The sequence below is a fragment of the Schistocerca gregaria genome, chromosome 4 (assembly GCF_023897955.1).
Source record: "Schistocerca gregaria isolate iqSchGreg1 chromosome 4, iqSchGreg1.2, whole genome shotgun sequence".
Classification (NCBI taxonomy): Eukaryota; Metazoa; Arthropoda; class Insecta; order Orthoptera; family Acrididae; genus Schistocerca; species Schistocerca gregaria.
In genome coordinates, this window is record NC_064923.1 from 176,608,673 (window position 1) to 176,631,072 (window position 22,400).

Consider the following 22,400-nt stretch of genomic DNA (forward strand, 5'->3'; position numbering starts at 1 on the left):
ATCGGGGAGAGGCTACAACCCTGTCTCACTCCTTTCCCAACCACTGCTTCCCTTTCATGCCCCTCGACTCTTATGACTGCCACCTGGTTTCTATACAAATTGTAAATAGCCTTTCGCTCCCTGTATTTTACCCTTGCCACCTTCAGAATTTGAAAGAGAGTATTCCAGTCAACATTGTCAAAAGCTTTCTCCAAGTCTACAAATGCTAGAAACGTAGGTTTGCCTTTTCTTAATCTTTCTTCTAAGATAAGTCGTAAGGTCACTACTGCCTCACGTGTTCCAAAATTTCTACGGAATCCAAACTGATCCTCCCCGAGGTCCGCATCTACCAGTTTTTCCATTTGTCTGTAAAGAATTCGCGTTAGTATTTTGTAGCTGTGACTTATTAAACTGATTGTTCGGTAATTTTCACATTTGTCAGCACCTGCTTTCTTTGGGATTGGAATTATTATATTCTTCTTGAAGTCTGAGGGTATTTCGCCTGTCTCATACATCTTTCTCACCAGCTGGTAGAGTTTTGCCATGATTGGCTCTCCCAAGGCGGTCAGTAGTTCTAATGGAATGTTGTCTAATCCCGGGGCCTTGTTTCGACTCAGGTCTTTCAGTGCTTTGTCAAACTCTTCACGCAGTATCTTATCTCTCATTTCATCTTCATCTACATCCTCTTCCATTTCCATAATATTGTCCTCAAGTACACTGCCATAGTATAGACCCTCTATATACTCCTTCCACCTTTTTGCTTTCCCTTCTTTGCTTAGGACTGGGTTTCCATCAAAGCTCTTGATATTCATACAAGTAGTTCTCTTCTCTCCGAAGGTCTCTTTAATTTTTGTGTAGACAGTATCTATCTTACCCCTCGTGATATAAGCCTCCACATCCTTACATTTGTCCTCTAGCCATCCCTGCTTAGCCATTTTGCACTTTCTGTCGATCTCATTTTTGAGACGTCTGTATTCCTTTTTGCCTGCTTCATTCACTGCATTTTTATATTTTCTCCTTTCATCAATTAAATTCAATATTTCTTCTGTTACCCAAGGATTTCTAGTAGCCCTCGTCTTTTTACCTACTTTATCCTCTGCTGCCTTCACTACTTCATCCCTCAGAGCTACCCATTCTTCTTCTACTGTGTTTCTTTCCCCCATTCCTGTCAATTGATCCCTTATGCTCTCCTTGAAACTCTGTACAACCTCTGGTTCTTTCATCTTATCCAGATCCCATGACCTTAAATTCCCACCTTTTTGCAGTTTCTTCAGTTTTAATCTACAGGTCATAACCAATAGATTGTGGTCAGCGTCCACATCTGCCCCTGGAAATGTCCTACAATTTAAAACCTGATTCCTAAATCTCTGTCTTACCATTATATAATCTATCTGATACCTTTTAGTATCTCCAGGATTCTTCCATGTATACAACCTTCTTTTATGATTCTTGAACCAAGTGTTAGCTATGATTAAGTTATGCTCTGTGCAAAATTCTACCAGACGGCTTCCTCTTCCATTTCTGTCCCCCAATCCATATTCACCCACTATGTTTCCTTCTCTCCCTTTTCCTACTGACGAATTCCAGTCACCCATGACTTAAATTTTCATCTCCCTTCACTACCTGAATAATTTCTTTTATCTCATCATACATTTCATCAATTTCTTCATCATCTGCAGAGCTAGTTGTCATATAAACTTATACTACTGTAGTAGGCATGGGCTTTGTGTCCATCTTGGCCACAATAATGCATTCACTATGCTGTTTGTAGTAGCTTACCCGCACTCCTATTTTTTTTATTCATTATTAAACCTACTCCTGCATTACCCCTATTTGATTTTGTATTTATAAACCTATATTCACCTGACCGAAAGTCTTGTTCCTCCTGCCACTGAACTTCACTAATTCCCACTATATCTAACTTTAACCTATCCATTTCCCTTTTTAAATCTTCTAACCTACCTGCCCGATTAAGGGATCTGACATTCCACGCTCCACATGATAACCACAATAATGTGAATTGAACCTAATAGTACAAAATGTTGGCTGTAGCCCGTCATATAATGATGTGAAATGCAAACTCACATATGCACAAACAGAAAAAGAAAGGAGCATTAATTTGATTTGCATCTGCATTATGTTTTGGTATGTAAAATGTGATGACAGTCTGACCTTTAGGATAGCTTCAACATTAAGCGAGGTTGCACAATGAAAGCTTGGTTGTGAACTGGTCAAGCAGTACTGAAGCTTTAATTAAGCTCAGTTGCTACACAAAATTGCAGATGGAGTAGTCTATGAAATGGGCACCAACCATCTGACCATGAGCAAAAGTGCTAACATCCTTTGTTTTGCTCATGTGGCATTTGTCTGTAATGCTAATAGCCAATATAAGGTCTGACAACATGTTAGCCATATAACATACTAAGTTATTCTACCAGGTGATCAAAAAGTCAGTATAAATTTGAAAACTTAATAAACCACGGAAAAATGGAGATAGGGGGGTAAAAACTGACACAGATGCTTGGAATGACATGGGGTTTTATAAGAACAAAAAAAAAAGTTCACAATATGTCCGACAGATGGCGCTGGACAGCAAAACGTCAGTGACTGAAATTGTGTATAAAAGGAGCTGTAATGAGAGAGAGAGAGAATCAGATGTGCCAGCAGTTGCAGCATGTTGACTTTACCTGAAAAGGTGCTTTCAGTGAAGCTTTATTATCAGAATGGAGAATGTGCTAGTTCAGCATTACGATCCTATCGCTTTTGGAAGGGGATTAGAATGGGTAAAAGTCCGTTGACAAATGCAGCTGTGGTGAGAGTGATTTTGAAGTTCGAAGCCAGGGGTTGTTTAGAAGATAGACCCCGTAATGGCTGACCGAGCACAAGGTGTAATGCTGCTGAGACAGTTCAGGAAGAAAAGGAGACTGCAGCGAGTTCGTCTATGCATTGGGAAGTCAATGCTCGTGCAGTCGCAAGTCGCACCGGCATTCCATACACTACTGTTTGGTTGGCACTGAGGCGTACCCTCAAATGCTATCCGAACAAAATCCATCAGCATCACGAACTGTTACCTGGCAATTTAGTGAAGCGGAGGGCATTTGCGGTGTGGGTGTTTCAAAAGATGGTGGAAGATGACGATTGGTTGAGTAACGTGTTGTGGACCGACGAAGCGTATTTCACGCTCCGAGGGTCTGTCAATGCCCACAACTGCAGAATTTGGGCTACCAAAAACTGTCGTGGAAACTCCATTGCACGACGAGAAAGTCACAGTGTGGATTGGATTTACCACCTCTACTGTTATTGGGCCTTTTTTCTTCAAGGAAATGCGTGATTCTGGTTTTGTAACTGCTACCGTGACGGTGAGAGATACGCCGATATGTTACAGAATCGCATCACCCTCAGCCTGGCTGATAAACACCTGCTGGAACGTACGATGTTTATGCAGGACGGCACTCCACCCCATATTGCTAGATGCTTGAAAGATCTCTTGCGCGCGTCATTTGGTGATGATCGTGTGCTCAGCCGCCACTTTCGTCATGCTTGGCCTCCCAGGTCCCCAGACCTCTGTCCGTGTGATTATTGGCTTTGGGGTTACCTGAAGTCACAAGTGTATCATGATTGACCGACATCTCTAGGGATGCTGAAAGACAACACCGACGCCAATGCCTCACCATAACTCCAGACATGCTTTACAGTGCTGTTCAAAACATTATTCCTCGACTACAGCTATTGTTGAGGAATGATGGTGGACATATTGAGCATTTCCTGTAAAGATCGTCATCTTTGGTTTGTCTTACTTTGTTATGCTAATTATGGCTATTCTGATCAGATGAAGCGACATCTGTCAGACATTTTTTGAACTTTTGTATTTTTTTTGTTCTAATAAAACCCCATGTCATTCCAATCATGTGTGTCAATTTGTACCTCTGTCTACATTATTTTGTGATTTATTCAGTTTTCAAATTTATACTGACTTTTTGATCACCAGGTATATTGGTTCTGCATGACTTTGGGGGTATGTTGAAAGAAGGAATCATAAAACCAGGAGAGGAAAGTACAGGAAATGTAAACAAGGAAAGGACAAAAAAGCTGTGGAGTACAGAAGAAGTTATTTTGAAGATGGAGGAGAGAAGAAAATTCAAAAACAAAAACATGAAGACACAAGGAAAATGTACTGGAGGCTGAATAATAAACAGGCTAGGGAAAAATGGCTAAAAGAGGAGTGCAATTTAGTTGAGGTACTGGAGAGAAATGGAAAATAATATTTACTGTCAATACTACAACAGAGCCAAGTATACAATGGCCATGAAGACATCCTAAAGAATGGCAAGACCATTTAGAAGAGCTATTTGACACAGATCACAAACCAACAACTCTGGAACTTGAATCAATGAAAAGTGTAAAGACAGGACCAACAATCATAATGGAAGAAGGGAAGAGTGCAACAGCTGCAACAATACTAAAATGTTTAAACCAAGGAGGAGTAAGAGAAATATTGAGGTTATGTAGCAAAATATGACAGTGGGGAATGACCAGGACTTTCTGACACCAAAGAAACAAGGAACTAAGAAATGTAGTCAGCACAGGGCAATTGGCCCCATTTGAGATGCAGCCAAAGTTATGTTAAGAATCATTAATAAGAGACTAGAAAAGGTAACTGAGGAGAATCTGGCTGCAGAGAAATTTGGTTTTTAGATGGAATACAGGCACGAGGGGGCACTAGGACTCTAGCGAATTTTGGAAGAGAGGCTTACTGAAAAGGGGCGAGACCTGCACATGAGCTTTATGCACTGGGAAAAATCCTCTGTTATGTGGCTTGGGATAAGCTTGCAACTATAATGAGGAGAAAGAGAGTGAACTGGAAAACCAGACACTTTATTGATTTGATTTTTATTTGGTCGCATCTGAGTACATTTTGTACAAAGTGTGTACTTGTAATATAGGACAAGGTCAACTTAAGCCTATTTTCTTGCAGTTTTTAACCTTTCTATTACAATTTTATACGTCAATATGGCAATACTTATAATAATATTGCATATATTTTTCACCCATTTTTTAGATCCTGAAAATTATTTACATACTACATTATACTCATATTTACATTTTTCTCTGAGAATTCATGTCCTCAAGTTATTTACATATAATAATATGTACAATTACTTACAGTACCTCTATCACAGTAAAAGTACCATTTTTCATTCATCGATACATACACTCTTCTACGTTATAATATTCTTTTCCATTAAATAATCCTTTAAAAGTTTTTGGAATGTCTTTTTGCTCAGACTGTCCAGCAAACATTTTGGAAGGCACTTTATGAGTTTGATACCCGAGTAGTGAGGAACGTTTTCAGCAACTCTCAGTCGGTGTTGCATACTTCTCAGCTGGCCTGTATTTCTTGTTTCATATGTATGAACGTCTGTATTTCTTTCTAGTACTGAATTTCCTTTTATTAATCATATTACTGTTTTGTAAATGTATAAAGAAACATGTAATGATGTCTTTCATAATTTTTGTTTTGGTTTTGATTCTTTACCCATATCTATGTTATAGTCTCCACGTACTATAACATCTTTCATTTCAATCTTCGGTAATAATTTTTCTAGTTTTTTTACAGAAATGTTGTAATATTACCACTTGGGGACTTGTATACACAAATAATTCTGAGCTCTTCACTCACTACACCAGTAGTTTCAAAATCTTTTTCAATGCAAGCTGGAAGAATTACACATTTACAGTATTCAGTATCTTGTAGACTTCCAATTTTCTTCTTGTATATAGCAACACCTCCACCTTTATGTTTTGATCTACAGAAATACTTAATCAAATCATAGTCTCTTTTTAATAGGCTGCTAAGTTCTGCTTCATTTAGCCCATGCCCACTGATGCGTTATGTATCCAGTTGTGTTTCATTCAGAATCACTTCCACTTCAAGTTTTTCGTTACCTAAGTACTGAATATTTTGGTACAAGATGTTAAATGGTTTTTTTTCTTTGTTTCTCTTTATGAGTCCTGAGTTTCTGAATATCTGTTGTAATTGGGGTTTGATATGTAACAATGCTGTATTCGTATCTCGCCCTACTTCTCATTCGTTGGCTGTGGAATAAAGTATTTTGCTAAATAGTGGGGAACTGCTCGTATTCTCTGCAAAGTCTGCATTGGTTTTGTTTCTATTTTTTCAACTTTTGAAGTTGTTAGTTGTATGCTTTGATGTATTTCACAATCTTTGCTGTGTGTGATGGTTCCTTTATTACGTTTAATCCACAATCAGTAGTTTCTATTGACACATTGTGATCTTCCTGTTTCCCCCTTCCTCCATCTTCCTGGTTTTTTGATTATATAGAAGATTCTTCTACTTCTGTCATGATGGTTACTGCTAAGTTATGAGGGGGGATCAATATAAATGGGAATTTTGTTCCTGAACATCAACAGTTGGTAGGACTGGCCCCATACCTCTGCTATGCTTAGGCGGAACCGTTAGAAGTGAGGAGAGTGTACTGTTTGATATTTCCCACCATTTTGTCAGTAACACTCACAATGTCTGAGCAACAGGTGCACCCCTCCATTGCACAAAGCACAATTATCAAATTTCTTGCTCGTGAAGGAGTTACAGCAGCAGAAATTTGCCAAAGATTGACTTCACAGTTCGGTGATAAAACATTATCAAGGACGCATGCGTTTAACTGGCATAAAAGTTCAAGGAAGGACAAGAACGTGTGGAAAATCAGATGTACAGTCACCAGCATTACAAACAAAGCATTCCTGTGGTTAAAGACATTAATGATGACAATCAAGGGGCGAGAGTATCGGAAATTGCACAAAAAGTCGGAATCAGTTATAGGAGCTGTCAAGCAATCGTCACAAATCATCCATAAAGAGTTTTCCAGATGGGTCCCTAAGCTTTTGGCCAAAAATCTGAAGTTGAGACGTTTGGAGGTCTGTCACAGGCTTACAGCAAGGTTTGCAGAAGAAGGTGACACATTTTTTAGTTGGATTGTCACTTGAAACAAAACATGGGTTCACCACTACATTCCAGAACCCAAACAAGCCAATAGGGAGTGTACGAGGAAAGGGAAGGCAGCACCAGTGAAAGTTAAGACTCGACTGTCAGCTGGCAAGGTTCTTTCAACCATTTTTCTTAATCAGCGAGGTATTTTGCTGATTGATTTTATTGTATGAATGACACACAATCAATGCTGCTTATACTGTGAACTGTTGAACAGGGCGAAAAATGCATATCAACACAAATGACAAGACCAGTTGATTCAACAGGTCATCCTCTTCCATGACAATGTGCGACCTCATACTGCAGCTCTAACTGTCTCCAAGCTACAGGAATGCACTGGACTACACTTGATCATCTTCCTCACAGCCCAGACATACCAACCTACAATTTCCATTTATTCGGGCCACTTACAGAAGCTCTAGGAGCGCAACGATTTGAAGATGATGAGAGTGTGGAAGACTTATGTACAACTGGCTGGTGACTAGACCCAGTTCTTTTTATGATGAGGACATCAAAAAGATGCCCGTACGGGACAAACGCATTTCCAAAGTGGGAGACTATGCGGGAAAAATAAATTATAATTGCCTTGAGTTTTTCAATAAAATAATTTAAATAAAAAATAAAATCCCATTTATATTAGATCCGCCCTCATATTACCCATGACTATGGTCTGCTTTTTGGTTGTTATTGCATACTTTAATTCTCTGCACAGTCTCTTTATTCCTCCTTTGTTTATACACAATCCTTGCCATGTGAAATCTTGTGTTGTTAGGAATCTGTTTACATTAAGTACTGTTGCATGATTGTATTGTTCACCTGCTTTTACAATGCTCTTGTTCAGCTGATATGACAATTTGTCTGTACCCTGTCTTGCTGGTATGGAATTTTACACATCACCCTTGTGTGCAACATATTCCTGATTAACTCTTCTACAGCATTCCTGAAATTATAGGTCTTCTTTACTATCATCTGTGCCTTCTTTTCCTAGGTATTTTATTTTGCTATGAATGCCTCTAGTAGCTTTGTTAAATAATGCACCTGGTTTAACAAATGTTACAGAGAGCATTTCTTGTGATAATTCATTTAACAGGCTTGCACAGTTTCTGCTGTTTTCATTAGTTAACATAAGAACTTCAGCTTCTGGCATAGCTGTATTACATTGATTCCCAAATAAATTTAAATCAAAAAGCATCAATGAAAGTGAGAAGAGGAAGTATGAACTGGATAGAACAAGGAAAAGAAGTAAGATAAGGCTGGTGTCTGCCTCCAACTCCTTTCAGTCTATACTTTAAATTATGACTGCCCATTGCCCGTCAGATAACAAAGGGGTAAAAATTGGTGGAAGAAGAATATGGTGTCTGAGATTTGCAAACAACATGGTCCTCCCAGTAACAGGTGAAAAAGAATTACAGGACATAGTGGTTACCACAGAAGCCAAAGGAAAGATTTATAGAATTAAAATCAATACAAAGAAAGTAATGGCACTAGAAAGAAATAAAAAGGTAAAAATAATGATGAATGAAGAAGTATTAGAACATGTGAAAAGCTTTAAATGCCTCAGAAGTAGTGTTGAAATGGACTGGAAGAGAAGTAAAGGAAATAAAGCTAGAATATCAACTGTAAAAGAGGTGTTTTATATGAAAAGGAAAATTTTCCGCATCAACATTGATACAGACTCATGGAAGAGGTTAATAAAATGTTTTATATTGTGTGTGCTCCTGTGTGGTGCTGAAACACGGGCACTGAGGAAGAAAGACACAGCAAGGCAGGAGGCTTTTGAAATGTGGGCATGGTGGAGGGTGGTAAGAATAAGTTGGACAGATAAGAGTGAAACATGGGGAGGTACTAAGAAGAGTGAGCGAGCAAAGACCAATACTGGATGTAATACAGAGAAGAAAATGAAACTGTATTAGTCACAATTAAGAAAGAGGGAGGGGGCTTATAAAAACAATTTTAGAAGGGTACATGGAAGAAAAGAGGAGACAAGGGTAGAACAGAGTCCAGATCCTGGTGATGAGATCCTGGATAGCAGCTCTCACAGCAAGGAAGCAATAGGTCACAGGAAATCGAGATGCAAAGGACTCATTAATATTACAGAAAACCAATGATGACATTACATGACCACTACACAACTGATGATCCTGCCATTTAGTCCCTTTACTCCCCAAATCAACCAGCCAACCAGACCATTTACATGGGACCACTGGGCTAACCTAAAAAAAGGCAGAAGGAAACACACTCAAACTAGGAAAACAAGCAAACACATCATTAGCAAGTCCAATTACACATTCCGCATATCCTATGGAATATGATACTACATATAAAATGTAATGCATTCTAATGTGAAAAGATGTTTATTTACAGGCATCCACATATACACACTGTGCGAATCTTATTACACTCCTAGATAAATTGAAGTTTTATGGGGTTGATGGTATAGCCAACCAATGAATCATGTCATATCTAACCAAAAGAATGCAGAAAGTCGTACATAGTAGTAATTCAACCAATGGAATCCAGGGACATAATTCTGACTGGGGATAAATCACACACGGGTTTATCTGAGGCTCAATCTTAGGCCCACTACTGTTTCTCATATACGCCTATGTAAAAGATATACCATCTAATGCAAAACAAGCAGAATTAGTTCTTTTTGCAGGTGACACGAGTATTGTAACCACTCCCAGTATACATACAGAAATGGAAGAAATGGTGAACAATGCTCTCAAAAGTAACACTGACTGGTTTTGTGCGAATGGTCTCACCCTGAAGTAAAAAAGACACATCACATTTAATTGATGAGAATTTAAATGGGAAAAAGCACATTTTGAAAATCCAAAAACAACTTAGTTCAGCGACATTTGCGTCTCATAATTTTAACACATTGAGGTGGGGGGGGGGGGGGGGAGAGAGGAGAGAGAAAACAGTAAGTTGGCATATTTTGCTTATTTTCATTCAGTAATGTCATATGGGATAATGTTTTGAGGTAATTCATCTTTAAGAAAGAGGGTCTTCATGCCCAAAAAAGTGCTGAAAGAATAACGTGTGGTGCTCACCAGCGATCATCTTGTAGAAATCTGTTTAAGGAGTTGGGCATTCTGGCTATTGCTTCACAGTATATTTATTCCCTGATGAAGTTTGTAAATAAACCACTACAGTTCAAAAGGAACAATGAGGTACATAATTACAATACCAGAAGAAAAAATGACATTCTTTACTCAACATCAAGGCACAGAAAGGGGTGCACAAAGCTGCAACGTAAGTTTCTGACCACTTACCTAGTGATAGAAAATGTCTAACAGACAGCAAGGTAAAATTTTAAAATAAATTAAAAAACTTTCTCCTGGGCAACTCTTCCTATTCTGTAGAAAATTTCTCTGTTTGTAATGTGTAAAAGGTGATGGGTAAGAATTGCTAACCCAACCTGTATATCTTGTTTTCATTTCGGGAAAAATAATTATTTGGTGATGTTTAGAGTACAAATAGATGTAGAAATTTGCAATATGAATGTAAAATGATTCGTTCCACGTCACGACGAATTATCGTGCAAAATGATCCATGGTAACTATGTAGCTAAACTACCAACGGATGTACTGCTCATGTCGGTTCAAGAAATAATTAAATCAACACATTTTAAACGGCAATTTAAGCACATGTGATACGTACAACCGACTACAAAATCAAATGTTATTTGGGTAACATACAATACATGTTTGCAAAAATACGTCCTCAGTGAAATGTGAATACTACTAATTTTCTTTCACCCAGGGGAGTTCTGGAGGAATATTCATTCAGTTATTCTAAGGCAAACTGGAACTCTACGTATGTAACGAAAATGCAACTGCAGTCACTGTCCCGTCATGCGGTTATGAGTGTAGTATGAATAGTGTACTATGTTGAAAGATAATAATCGTCCTTTTGGTGTTATACTAACATAACAATGATCACTGAAAAATTTTCAGGGAATAATTAAATATTATGATCGTATAATCTCAGTTGGGATTGCCCTGTCGCATATACTACCATATAATACCGGTAGTATAAAATTCATTTCCATGCCTTAACGCGTTGAGCACAAGATCCTTGTTAAAACACCTATCATAATATTGACTGTCGAGAATTGTTCCATTTACAAGCTAGTTTTGCTTACCGTCAGCGTCGTTCACTAGCTGACAAAAGAGAAACAACAACATAACTTTTCCGTGCCCCACCCAGCGAATAGTGTACGACCCGCTCCACATTTTCCCCAAGTGTCACTCAATTTGTTTACATCTCGCTTGCGACGCTTGGTGTTAGGTTTCAGCGTCGTCTGTCATACGAGTTTGTCAAGCACAGTGAACTTCAGTAGCAAGTAAACTTTCGTAATTCCTTGCAAGTTCTTTGACGTTCAATCAGCTTCTAGTAAATCGACTTCCGCAAGTTTCCACAACTTCCAAAAATAGTTAGCGCAAGATTAGATTAGATTAGTACTTGTTCCATAGATCATGAATACGACACTTCGTAATGATGTGGAACGTGTCAGGTTAATAAAAGGTGTCTATACAAGATATTACATCAGACAAAATATTACATGACAATAAATAATTTTTTTGTGGAGGTTGGGAAATTAACCACTTACTATAGCCAAAAGTTCATCTGATGAGTAGAAGGAGTTGCCATTAAAAATTCTTTTAACTTCCTTTTAAATGCTATATGGCTATCTGTCAGACTTTTGATGCTATTAGTTAAGGGACCAAAGACTTTTGTGGCAGCATAATTTACCCCCTTCTGAGCCAAAGATTTAACCTTGAGTAGTGAAGATCATCCTTTCTCCTAGAGTTGTAGCCATGTACACTGCTATTATTTTTGAATTCGTTCGTATTGTTAATAACAAATTTCATAAGTGAATATATATATTGTGAGGCTACAGTGAAGATTTCTAGCTCTTTAAATAAGTGCCTGCAGGATGATCTCGGATGAGCTCCAGCAATTATTCTGATTACACGCTTTTGTGCAATGAACACTCTTTTACTCAATGATGAGTTACCCCAGAAGATAATGCCATACGAAAGCAGAGAATGAAAATAGGTAAGCTAATTTACTCAGATGTATATAGCCAAAATTTGCAATTGCCCTAATAGCATAAGTAGCTGAACTCAAACGTTTCAGCAGATCCTCAGTGTGTTTTTTCCAGTTCAACCCCTCATCAATGCACACATATAGAAATTTTGAATATTCTACCCTAGCTATCTATTTCTGATCGAAGTCTATATTTATTAATGGGGTCATTCCATTTACTGTGTGGAACTGTATATACTGTGTTTTGTCAAAGTTTAATGAGAGCCCATTTGCAGAGAACCACTTAATGATTTTCTGAAAAACATTGTTTACAATTTCACCACTTAATTCTTGTCTGTCAGTGTGATAGCTATACTAGTATTATCGGCAAAAAGTACCAGCTTTGCATCTTCGTGAATATAGAATGGCAAGTCATTAATATACATTAAGAACAGCAGAGGACCCAAGACCGAACCTTGCGTCACCTCATTCCTGATTGTTCCCCAGTTTGAGAAATCACCAGTTTTTTTGCATATTATGTGAACTGTTTATTTCAACTTTCTGCACTCTTCCAGTTAGGTATGAGTCAAATCATTTGAGCACTGTCCCATTCATACCACAGTACTTGAGCTCATCTAGAATTATTCCATGATTTACACAATCAAAAGCCTTTGATAGATCACAAAAAATCCCAACGGGTGACTTCCGGTTAATCAGAGCATTTAATATTTCATTACTGAAAGTATATATAGCATTTTCCGTTGAAAAACCCTTCTGGAAACCAAACAGAAATTTTGTTAAAACTTTATTTTTACAAAGGTGTGAAACTAATCTACAATACATTACTTTTTCAAGGTGGTGGAAACAGTTTCTTGCATCTTTCTGCAAGTACTTGTAAGCTGTTGCAATGTTAAAAACTAGAAGGAAGTGTACCCTAAAGACATTGTAAAAATAGTGTGTTCAGAGTTCTTAGATATCTATGCCATATCCTGCACAATCCTGAAGAAAATTATCCCGCAGCTTGTTCAGCCACTAGCTACAGTAATCAACAATGTTTATCCTTCGGCGTCTTCCCTGCTTTCCTGAAACTGGCAGGGGCTGCATCATTCTACAAGAATGGTAACTCATGTGAAGCTTTCTCTCTCTCTATTTTTTTTTTTTTTTTGTTGCTAAGAGGTGGAGTCCCTCCACCCCCACAGAGGCATGATGGCCAGCTCAAAAGGTTTACTTACTTCTGGTTAAGGTTAACTATTAATATGCACTCATATGGAGATAGATTGGATAGAAAGTCGAACGAAGGGTAGCGGTTTGAAGGGCAGAGGGAAAAGAGTGACAAGGGGGATAAAATCTGTGATAGTTAGCTCGGGTAGTAATAGCAGTAGCGGATGTCTTGCTGACTGCGAAAGTTCATGCAAGGGTAGGTTAAGTTAATAGCAGGTATCGTGCAAGAGGATACTGTGTCAGTGGCATTGGTCATTATATTAAAAGGAATCCAGCGCAATAACGCAGTCTGTTGACTTCCGCCCTCTGCTGTGCCGTGTCGTTAATGACTTGGCATAGCATAATCAGGCTGGTGATGAACGGCGGCAGCTCGCTGTTGGTCGGTGTCCCCTGTTACTACGTGGTGCATTTCTACCTCTGTTGCTCCTCGAGCAGCTCTGCTTGCTCGGCGTACTGCACCGCAGATTCATCAGAGATCTACAAGCGCATGCGTGATATATGCTGCCCTTTTGACTTCTCGTTCCCTTGAGGGGGCTGCCCTCCGATGGTCGGCGTAGCTGCCGTTACCGTTGGGGTTGCGGCTGTTTTCTTGGTGCCCTTCCCCTGCAGTGCTGCTAGGGCAGCAGGTGGGGCACGCTACGAGGTTGCAGGAGCATTTGCAGGGGTTCGAGGTCCTTCTGCTGGGCGTAGATCTTGAGTAAGAACTGCACACAATTGCCTCAAGGCCACTTCCTTGTCTACCGCCATGGGGGCTGCAAAGGCAGCCACCACAACAGCTTTGAGGGCTGCCGTGGCTTTATCCATGACGATGCTGAGGTCGATGCCGCTGCTCTTCTCGGAAGTGCGAGCTGCATCCCGTCCGTCGGCCTCTGGGCGGCCGTCCCCGCTCCTGGCGGGGGTAGCTGCTACTGCGCTGTTCCTCTGCTGGGGCAGACAGGTCTGTGTCTGTCATCTTCGTCGCTGGCGTCGCCGTCTCTTCCTCTGCGTCGTTGCGGCCGCAGCCGCCTCCCCGACTTCGGCACGACTGTGGCTTGAAAAAGCTGAGCAGTCGCGCCAGCTGGCGACGAACAGGCCACCACACCGGGCAAAAGTCGTCAAAACTTCTCTGCCACGGTCACAGGCGCGGCGTCTATCGTTCTCGCCAGAGCACTTGACGCACTGGGGCTGGGGGTCCATGGCGATTGGGAGAGCTTCTGTCGTAACCAGGAAGTCCAGCAGCTTCTGCAAGCCGAAGATGCCGCCCTCGCCGTCGGCGTTTGCACGGTCACAGCATAGAGCGCCCTATTCCTTTTCGTCCAGTTGTGCAACCTTGCAGTAGTGTTAACAAACCCGGCTCGCAGCAGCCCTTCCTGGACGGCTGCCTCGTCACAACACCAAGGCAACCCCCTTAGGGGTGCCTTGGTCGCTTCTTCTTCTGTGGGGAAGACATCTTCTCATGCGACGGCGGCGCATTGACGATATGGGAGGCCACAGCGCAGTTGGTCGTCCTGTGATCGACCAGGTTTGCCCCCAGAACGCAGATCAGCGAGTCTGTGTCGACAGACTCGTAGACAACCTCATTCGTGGGGCAGGTCGTCATCAAGTCGAACACTGTTGTCCACTCGCCTCTGCATTTGACGTAAAAATGGGGAACAGGATGCCACTCATCTTCTTGGGTCTTCCTGGCTTGGCTGGCAGACTCAGTGAGTCACAGAACTGGAGGCCCCCTCGTGGGAGCAGGTTTTTTTTGCGTGTTTTTCTTACCCATGCTGTGGGGCACAGAATTCGACAACTTGCTGGCGTTATAAAACAACACACGACAATTTGCTTCTTGCAGCAACCACAGCACAGAACTTCTTCAAGAGCTCTCCTCGACAGAGAAAGTGTTGCATGCAGGGGCAGCGAGACGCACACCTCCCTGGCTCAGACCGAAACTCATGTGAAGTGTCGAGTTTTAGATGAATTTCAGTAATCTCAATTTCAGATAAATTATGGAGTCTGTGATAAAACACCAGATATTATGTTACTTTGAAGGCAACAAACTCTATTAGGACCATGGTATGGCTTTCGCAAAGGAAAGCCAACAGTTATAGCAGCACTGATCTTAATTACAAAGACGAGACAGAAGTCTGAGAACAGAGAAAAACTGTCATGGGCATTCTGTGTCTTCAGTAAGGCATTTGACTGCTTCTCGAGCAAGATAATATGTTATAAGCTGAAGCTTTATAGTATTGGAGGTGTTATTTCTACAACTCTTCAATCTTACCTTCAGATCCAAAGGCAGGTGCATGGAGAAATCTCCCAAAAATAAAAATTATAGCATGTCATACCACAGGGATTTCTCATAGGACCTCTCCTGTTTCTTATTTATGTCAATGATATAGGTTGTAACAACCACTTGTTACGGTGTGCTAATGACACTATCCTTTTTGTCTAAATAAAAATAGCTGCACAAGCTCTACAGGCAACATATGTGGTTTTTGAAAACATCAAAGAATAGTTTGCGAAAAATGAAATGAAAATGAATAAAGAAAAACACGTAACCTGGTCTCACGCCTCAGCAACTTTGCATACCAGGACAGTAAAAAGAAAATCAAACTGCTGGGCTTTATGACTGGCAGCAAACTAACAACGAATGAACATAAAGTATATGTGTACTCCAACCTCTTCTAAGTAATATAACTTATGAGGAGACTAAAGAATGTATTAATTGACCAATGTATTATGACAGTGTATTATGCACTATTTTACAGTCCCATTAATTATGACTTGCTGTTATGAAGATGCTCTTCAGTTTGCAAGGACATGTTAATGCTACAAAAAAAACTGTCAACATCATCACTTCAAACAAAAGACTGGAGTACTGGAAGCCTATATCCATCCAGTTAGGAATTATGACAATTTTTTAGACATTATGTACTTTTACACCTCATCAGTGAAAAAGGAAACCAAGGGGCTTTCAGCATAAGCCAAAAATACATAATCATGAACCACACAATAAGAGAAACATTGAAACATCAGGCTGTCGACTGTCTGAAACATGAGATAGTTTTCCAGTTGTTACTCTAAAAATGTTCAAGTACAATGTCTGCCACTAGGATTATTAAAAAATGAACATTGCACAGGACTTGAAAAAGCACCCATTTTGCTACATTGGAAAATTTTTCAACAGTGACCAGAGTAAGTGCACAGAATAATGTTATTTTCATCTTTTACATCCATCCTTATTTTCTTTTTACATTATATGAAAAATTGTGAAAATTCATATGTATGTATGTAATCTTGACGTAGTCCATCCAGTATGACTGACAAATGACACAGATATAACAATAAAACACTAAAGAACTTGACAGTTACTGTAAGTTTTTCTGAAACTTGCAAAAGTTTTGTATGTTATTACTGGTATGAAAATATCAGTGTCAAAAAGAAAAATAGCACGAAGATAGCTGGGTCAATCAAATGTACCATTGAGACCCAACATATGTAATTGCCACCTTCACCCAATAAAGTGCAAAGTGCATTTACTGATTACTTTGCTTTTGCATCTACATCAACATACATACACCGCAAGTCACAATATGGTGAGTGGTGGAGAATATACCATACTGCTACTAGTCATTTCCTTTCCTATTCCCTTGCAAATAGAGGGAGGAGGAAAAAGAATATCTGTCTGCCTCAAAACGAGCCCAAATCTCCCTGATCTTATCTTCATGATCCTTATGTCCTCCCCTAGTCTAATACTTCCTCATTTCAATTCATATTGCTTTGCAACATTAAACCTAGACATTTAATCGATGGGCCTGTGTCAAGGAGCACACTACTAATGCTGTATTCGAACATTACGGGTTTATTTTTCTTACTCATCTACATTAACTTTCAGTTTTCTTCATTTAGAGTTAGCTGGCATTCGCAACACCAACTATAAATTTTATCTAAGTGTTCTTGTATACTCCTACAGTCACTCGTTGCTGACAACTTTCACACAACACAGCACCATCAGCAAACAACCGCAGATTGCTGCCCATCCTCTTGGCCAGACCATTTATGTGTATAGAAAATAACAGCGGTCCTGTCACGCTTCCCTGAGACACTTCTGACGATACCTTTGTATCTGAAAAACACTCGCCATCGAGGGCAACATACCGGATTCTGATACTTAAGAAGTCTTCGAGCTACCCACATATTTGGGAACCTATTCTGTATGCTTGTATCTTTGTTAACAGTTGACAATTTTGCACCATGTAAAATGTTTTACAGAAATCTAGGAATATGGAATCCGCCTGTTGCTCGTCATCGGTAGTTCACAGGATATCATGTGAGAAAAAGGCAAGCTGAATTTCGCACGAGCAGTGCTTCCTAAAACCATGCTCATTTGTGGACAGACGGTTTTCCCTCTGAAGGAAATTTAGTGTATTCAAACTGAGAATACGTTCAAGGATTCTGCTGCAAACCGATGTTAAGGATATTAGTCCGTAATTTTGCAGGTCTCTTCCTTCACACTTCTTATGTATGGGAATCACCTATGCTTTATCCAGGCGCTTTGTACTTGACGCTAGGCGAGAGATTCACGATGAATGCAAGCTAAGTAAGGGACGAATGCCGTAGACTACTCTTTGTAAAACCGAATTGGGATTCCATTACGACCTGGCGACTTATTCGCTTTCAACTCTTTCACTTACTTGTCTATGCCAGGAACGCTTATTACTATGTGCTCCATACCGGAAGGGTAAGTAGAATGACCAAATTTATCTTTAAATTTTAGCTGTTTTTTAATGTTAGCATAAATATGAATGCATTACATTTGTAAGTACAGTGATAAATATTGTTTGCAAAAGTCTCAGACTAATTAAAAGTCGGTCTTTTAGGAGTACAGCTTGTTGCAGTGTTGTATCCTGTTTTGAAGTACTTCATTGTATGCCTAGCATATACTGAAGTTGCACCATGACACAAACCCAAACTCGTGACTGCCGCTGGTAGCTCTGTGTAGTCTCCTCTTCTGGTATAGGTAGGACTGCTGGGCTGTGAATGAAACTGCTACCAAGATCACAGCTATTTACACAAGACAGCAGCGCACCTGTTATGTCAAAGTGCCACTTCTAGTCATATTCTCTGCAACATCAATGGAACCCAGTGGTGGAGAAATCCCCTTGCCTGAACTATGCATTACCACTGTGCAGCAAGGTTCCCCCGAGCGATCCTGGTCTGTCTTGCAATAATTCAAACGATTTGTTGTGATAACCAAAATAACAACACCCTGAACTTGCCAGCTACCAGCAGATGATACAGTATTCTATCACATATTCCACAGATTTGCCCATAAAATGGTAGCAGCACTACATAATAAAGCTACAAGGGTTAAAATATTTTAGCAACTGACTAATTCATTTTCAAGTATAGAAAATGTTACACTAGAATAACTATCTGCAAATAGGTTAACGATACTATACAGTACCAATATGAGCGTTGTTACACAGACGACAGAAGTAGCCAAGTTTTGTTGGTCGCGGTGGACTGACAGTTATTATTAACTCTTCCGAATGGTAAATGGTAAAATAGTTTTTTTTGTTCTGCCTATTTGAAATAGGATTTTGTCTTTCCCTTACAGTTAACTTTAGGATCCTCATCAATAACATCATTCACAATTCCAGAACATTTTTCTTTGATATATAAAAATGCGACACATTGCCCAACTGCAAATTTATCTTTCAACATTTTGTGTTGCTGGACATCATCCTGCACACTAGAGGGACTTTCAGAATCACCATCAGATTCTAGCTCCATTCCATCCTTATTTTGGGGTTACTTTGGCCCAGGCTAAAGTATCCCCATATAGTGCAAAAATGTGCAACATTTTCCCAAATTGTAAAATATGTTATCTGAATCGTATTTCACTCAAATGGCAGTATCTCACTTTATTACATTTCACTGCTATTATACAAAATTACACCTACTTCATTTTTAGCTTAAAAGGCATGAATCTTCCAGGAAGGAGCTATTGGTAAGTAATGATTGCTGAAATAGCAACAGTCATTATCAAATCCAGTGTTGCCAATACAATATTACTTTGTAGAGCTCACAGACTTTTCATCGTTCTATGTGCATTGTGAATGCATACTGCCATGCTGTGTCCATGCTTATGATATAACTTTGTCATAGGGGAAAAATTTAAATTTTTTCCTGAGCAGTGGGCCAAAGCTACCTGGAAAGGCCAAAGTAACCCCAGAATATGGTACAATATTTCTATAAAGTTTTTAATCTGAGAAAAGTCTTCTGGTTTTAGTTCATTCAGCAGTGTTTCTTGACAACTTAAATATGTGCGCTTCTGTATCTATTTCTTCACTCAGACATTTCTTAACTTCTTGTTTTTCAGCAGGATTTTTCTTTCTTGATAATAATGTTACAATGGTGATGGTTGCTCTGGTTTCTAAGCATGAGACTTTAAATTTCCATAGATATATCTCAAGATGCAACTCCAGGAGAAATACTTCCTTGAGTACTTTCTGCAAGCTCTTGAAATTAACTAACCCAAGCAACATGCAACAGTAAACTTCCTCAAGGTTTTTTATAATGTAAACACATCACCAAGTGCTTTGGAGACCTCTCAATGGCATACATTCGTATAAAACTGTGACAGTCGTTGGTGAAGCTCCCATATTGGAGAGGTGCATTCATACCTACTTGTAGTTTTTTGGTTTGCAGCTTCAGGTTGATCCTTTATTGTAACAACATTGTTGAAAGTTATATTGGATACAATGCAATAATCAATTGGTGACAGGACGTGGCATTCAATTCCACAAGAAAATTAAGTATGCCTTAATATATTGTGAAGAAAACGATATTAGAGAAACGCTAATATTGATACAAATATATTTAAAAAAATTTGAGATTTCCTCACTCGCACCAAGAGCTACTAAAGAAACTGGTGCATGCAGTATGAATGGAATACTGGACCCCACTAAGACAGTGTTAACTGAAGTGATCATTTTACAATAGACAGCTACATGTTTTGACCAGGACCTGATATAGAGCTGCTGGAAGATTATTCTCTACCAATGTACTCAGCCTTCCTGAATTTTTGCAATTGAAAATCAGACAGAGAAGACAACTTGTTGAGAACTCACCAGCTGTTTCTAAAGTAAAATAATCTATTAAATGGCATACAGCCAGTGTTCGATGGCGCAGGTATACTGGAAAGAATGTAAGCAAGTTTATTTCATGTAGCAAACCGAAAATGCTGCAGACATTGCAAAGGTGACAGATTAGCCAAATATTGAAAGTGTGAGGTACAGGAAAGTTGTTTCAGGGGGCTAACCAGTTTATTCTGGTATTCTTGTTTCTGGACTAGAACCTAAAAAAAGATGATACTATACAAAACGAAATTAATTATGTGCCCTAAATGTTTTTTATTAGTCCATTCACAATGTTTTGTGAACGCAAAAGAAATGTATCAGTCCAGATACAGCTTTTATTTAGAGATTTTTCTGGATCTTCAGTTCTTTTACCAAAATTGGGACTACATCCGTTATTATCCCGATTACCTAAGTTTTGCCCTTGTGGTATTGAATAATGAACAACTTGATGAGTTAGCTTTGCATTTTATGGAAACAAGATGAATGTGACAGCTGAAGTGCTGGTTTTTGGGAGAACTGTGATATTATAAATCAGACTGTGACACTCTTATAAGATAATTTATGCATAATTACAGCAATTATGTATTTATCCCAAACTATGTGTAGTTGTACCTTGTAAATATTATTGATAGAGTGTTTTAATTTGGTTTTTGGAATAATATACAAGATAAATACTTTGTGTGAATCTGATATCAGTTATTCCAGATGTGATGCAAATATTTGAACTGAAATATCTCACTATAGAAAGTGAGAAGATTGCAGACTAAATTTAAGTGGTGTGAAAAAAGTGGAAACCATGGCAGAATTGATCAAAACACCGAAGAAAAGAAATTGTAAAAATGATGATCTCAAAAGTCCACTGTAGGAATATTTAAGTCGTTTCATTTCAGTCTTTATCGTTACTCTGGTGAAAAACAGTCATGCTAAAGAACAATCCAGGCAGTATAGTGAATTAACTAAACAATTCACCTTCACTCTTCATTTTTATTCCTCAAAGGCATACAGATTTAGTACTGAGCTCACTGCATTATGCATGAAATGATTCTGTGATGAACTGTTTGATGAATTCTGGGATATAACTGTATCATAATGAGCTGCACTTAGCACTGTAGTCATGTGGTCGCAGATCATCTGGCTGTTTGGCACTATAAAATACCAATCACATCACATTATTGTAGCAACATCTTTGCCAATTTATTAAAGAAAGCGGAGGAATCCGTTTTTTGCACAGACTGAAAGAACTATCTCTATTAGTAAATTCTTCAGAAAATGAATTTCAACTGCTTCCTTCGCCACTGAGTTCGAAAAAGATGTAATCAGCACTGGAATTTGTATATTTTCATGCCACACAGAGTGATTGGTGTCGATACTGTATTCTCCAAAAGACGAGATATTAGGCTGTAAAAGCTGTGTGTACCTATGGTGTTCAATGGATCTTCCATGGGTAGTCCATTGTTATGTATTATTCAACAATTTGTCAGAGCACATTTAATATCTGGTTGGTTATATGGCTGAGTTGCAAATTAAATAACTTGCTGTAGGGTAGTTTGTTCTACTCAATAGAATATTATCTTCATAGAGGCACTTAATCTTAATAATTTAGACTCCTTTGTGATTAACATTATTATTGTAGTACAACAATCTTTAGCAATGTTAAGTTATTTCATTGTATTGCACTTAAATAAAGGGAACATCTTTAATTTCTTTTCGCATCTCAGAGATTCCTTGAAATTATACTCTTTTCTTCTTCTTGCAGCTTCTGAGGCATCACGTGAAATCCCATTCATGCCACTTTCATAGTTCATTGTTGTGCTAGACAACTTATAATCTTCTGCAGATTTATGGAAAGGTCTATTGATTAATACGGAATACTCTTCTACAGCGCTGCACTATTAAACTGATCTACAGAAGGATTACCTGCCTCACAGACCGATGAGATATTAAAAGAAACTTTACACATCCTATATCAATTACAAATGCCCTGATCCAACTACTTCCCAAAGACACTAAGCCCCATGAACTAAATTGGAAGATGTACACATCAGTCA

General features: G+C 39.0%; 1 protein-coding gene across 1 annotated transcript in view; it reads right to left on the minus strand.

Annotated features, from left to right (window-relative positions):
• Positions 1–11,334, minus strand: part of LOC126267245 (ADAM 17-like protease) — a 146,441-nt gene extending 135,107 nt beyond the window's left edge. The window contains exon 1 of the mRNA XM_049972253.1: positions 11,136–11,334. Coding sequence (XP_049828210.1) covers positions 11,136–11,226 — 91 coding nt within the window. The 5' untranslated portion in view covers positions 11,227–11,334. The remainder of the gene's footprint in view (positions 1–11,135) is intronic.
• Between the last annotated feature and the right edge of the window lie 11,066 nt (positions 11,335–22,400).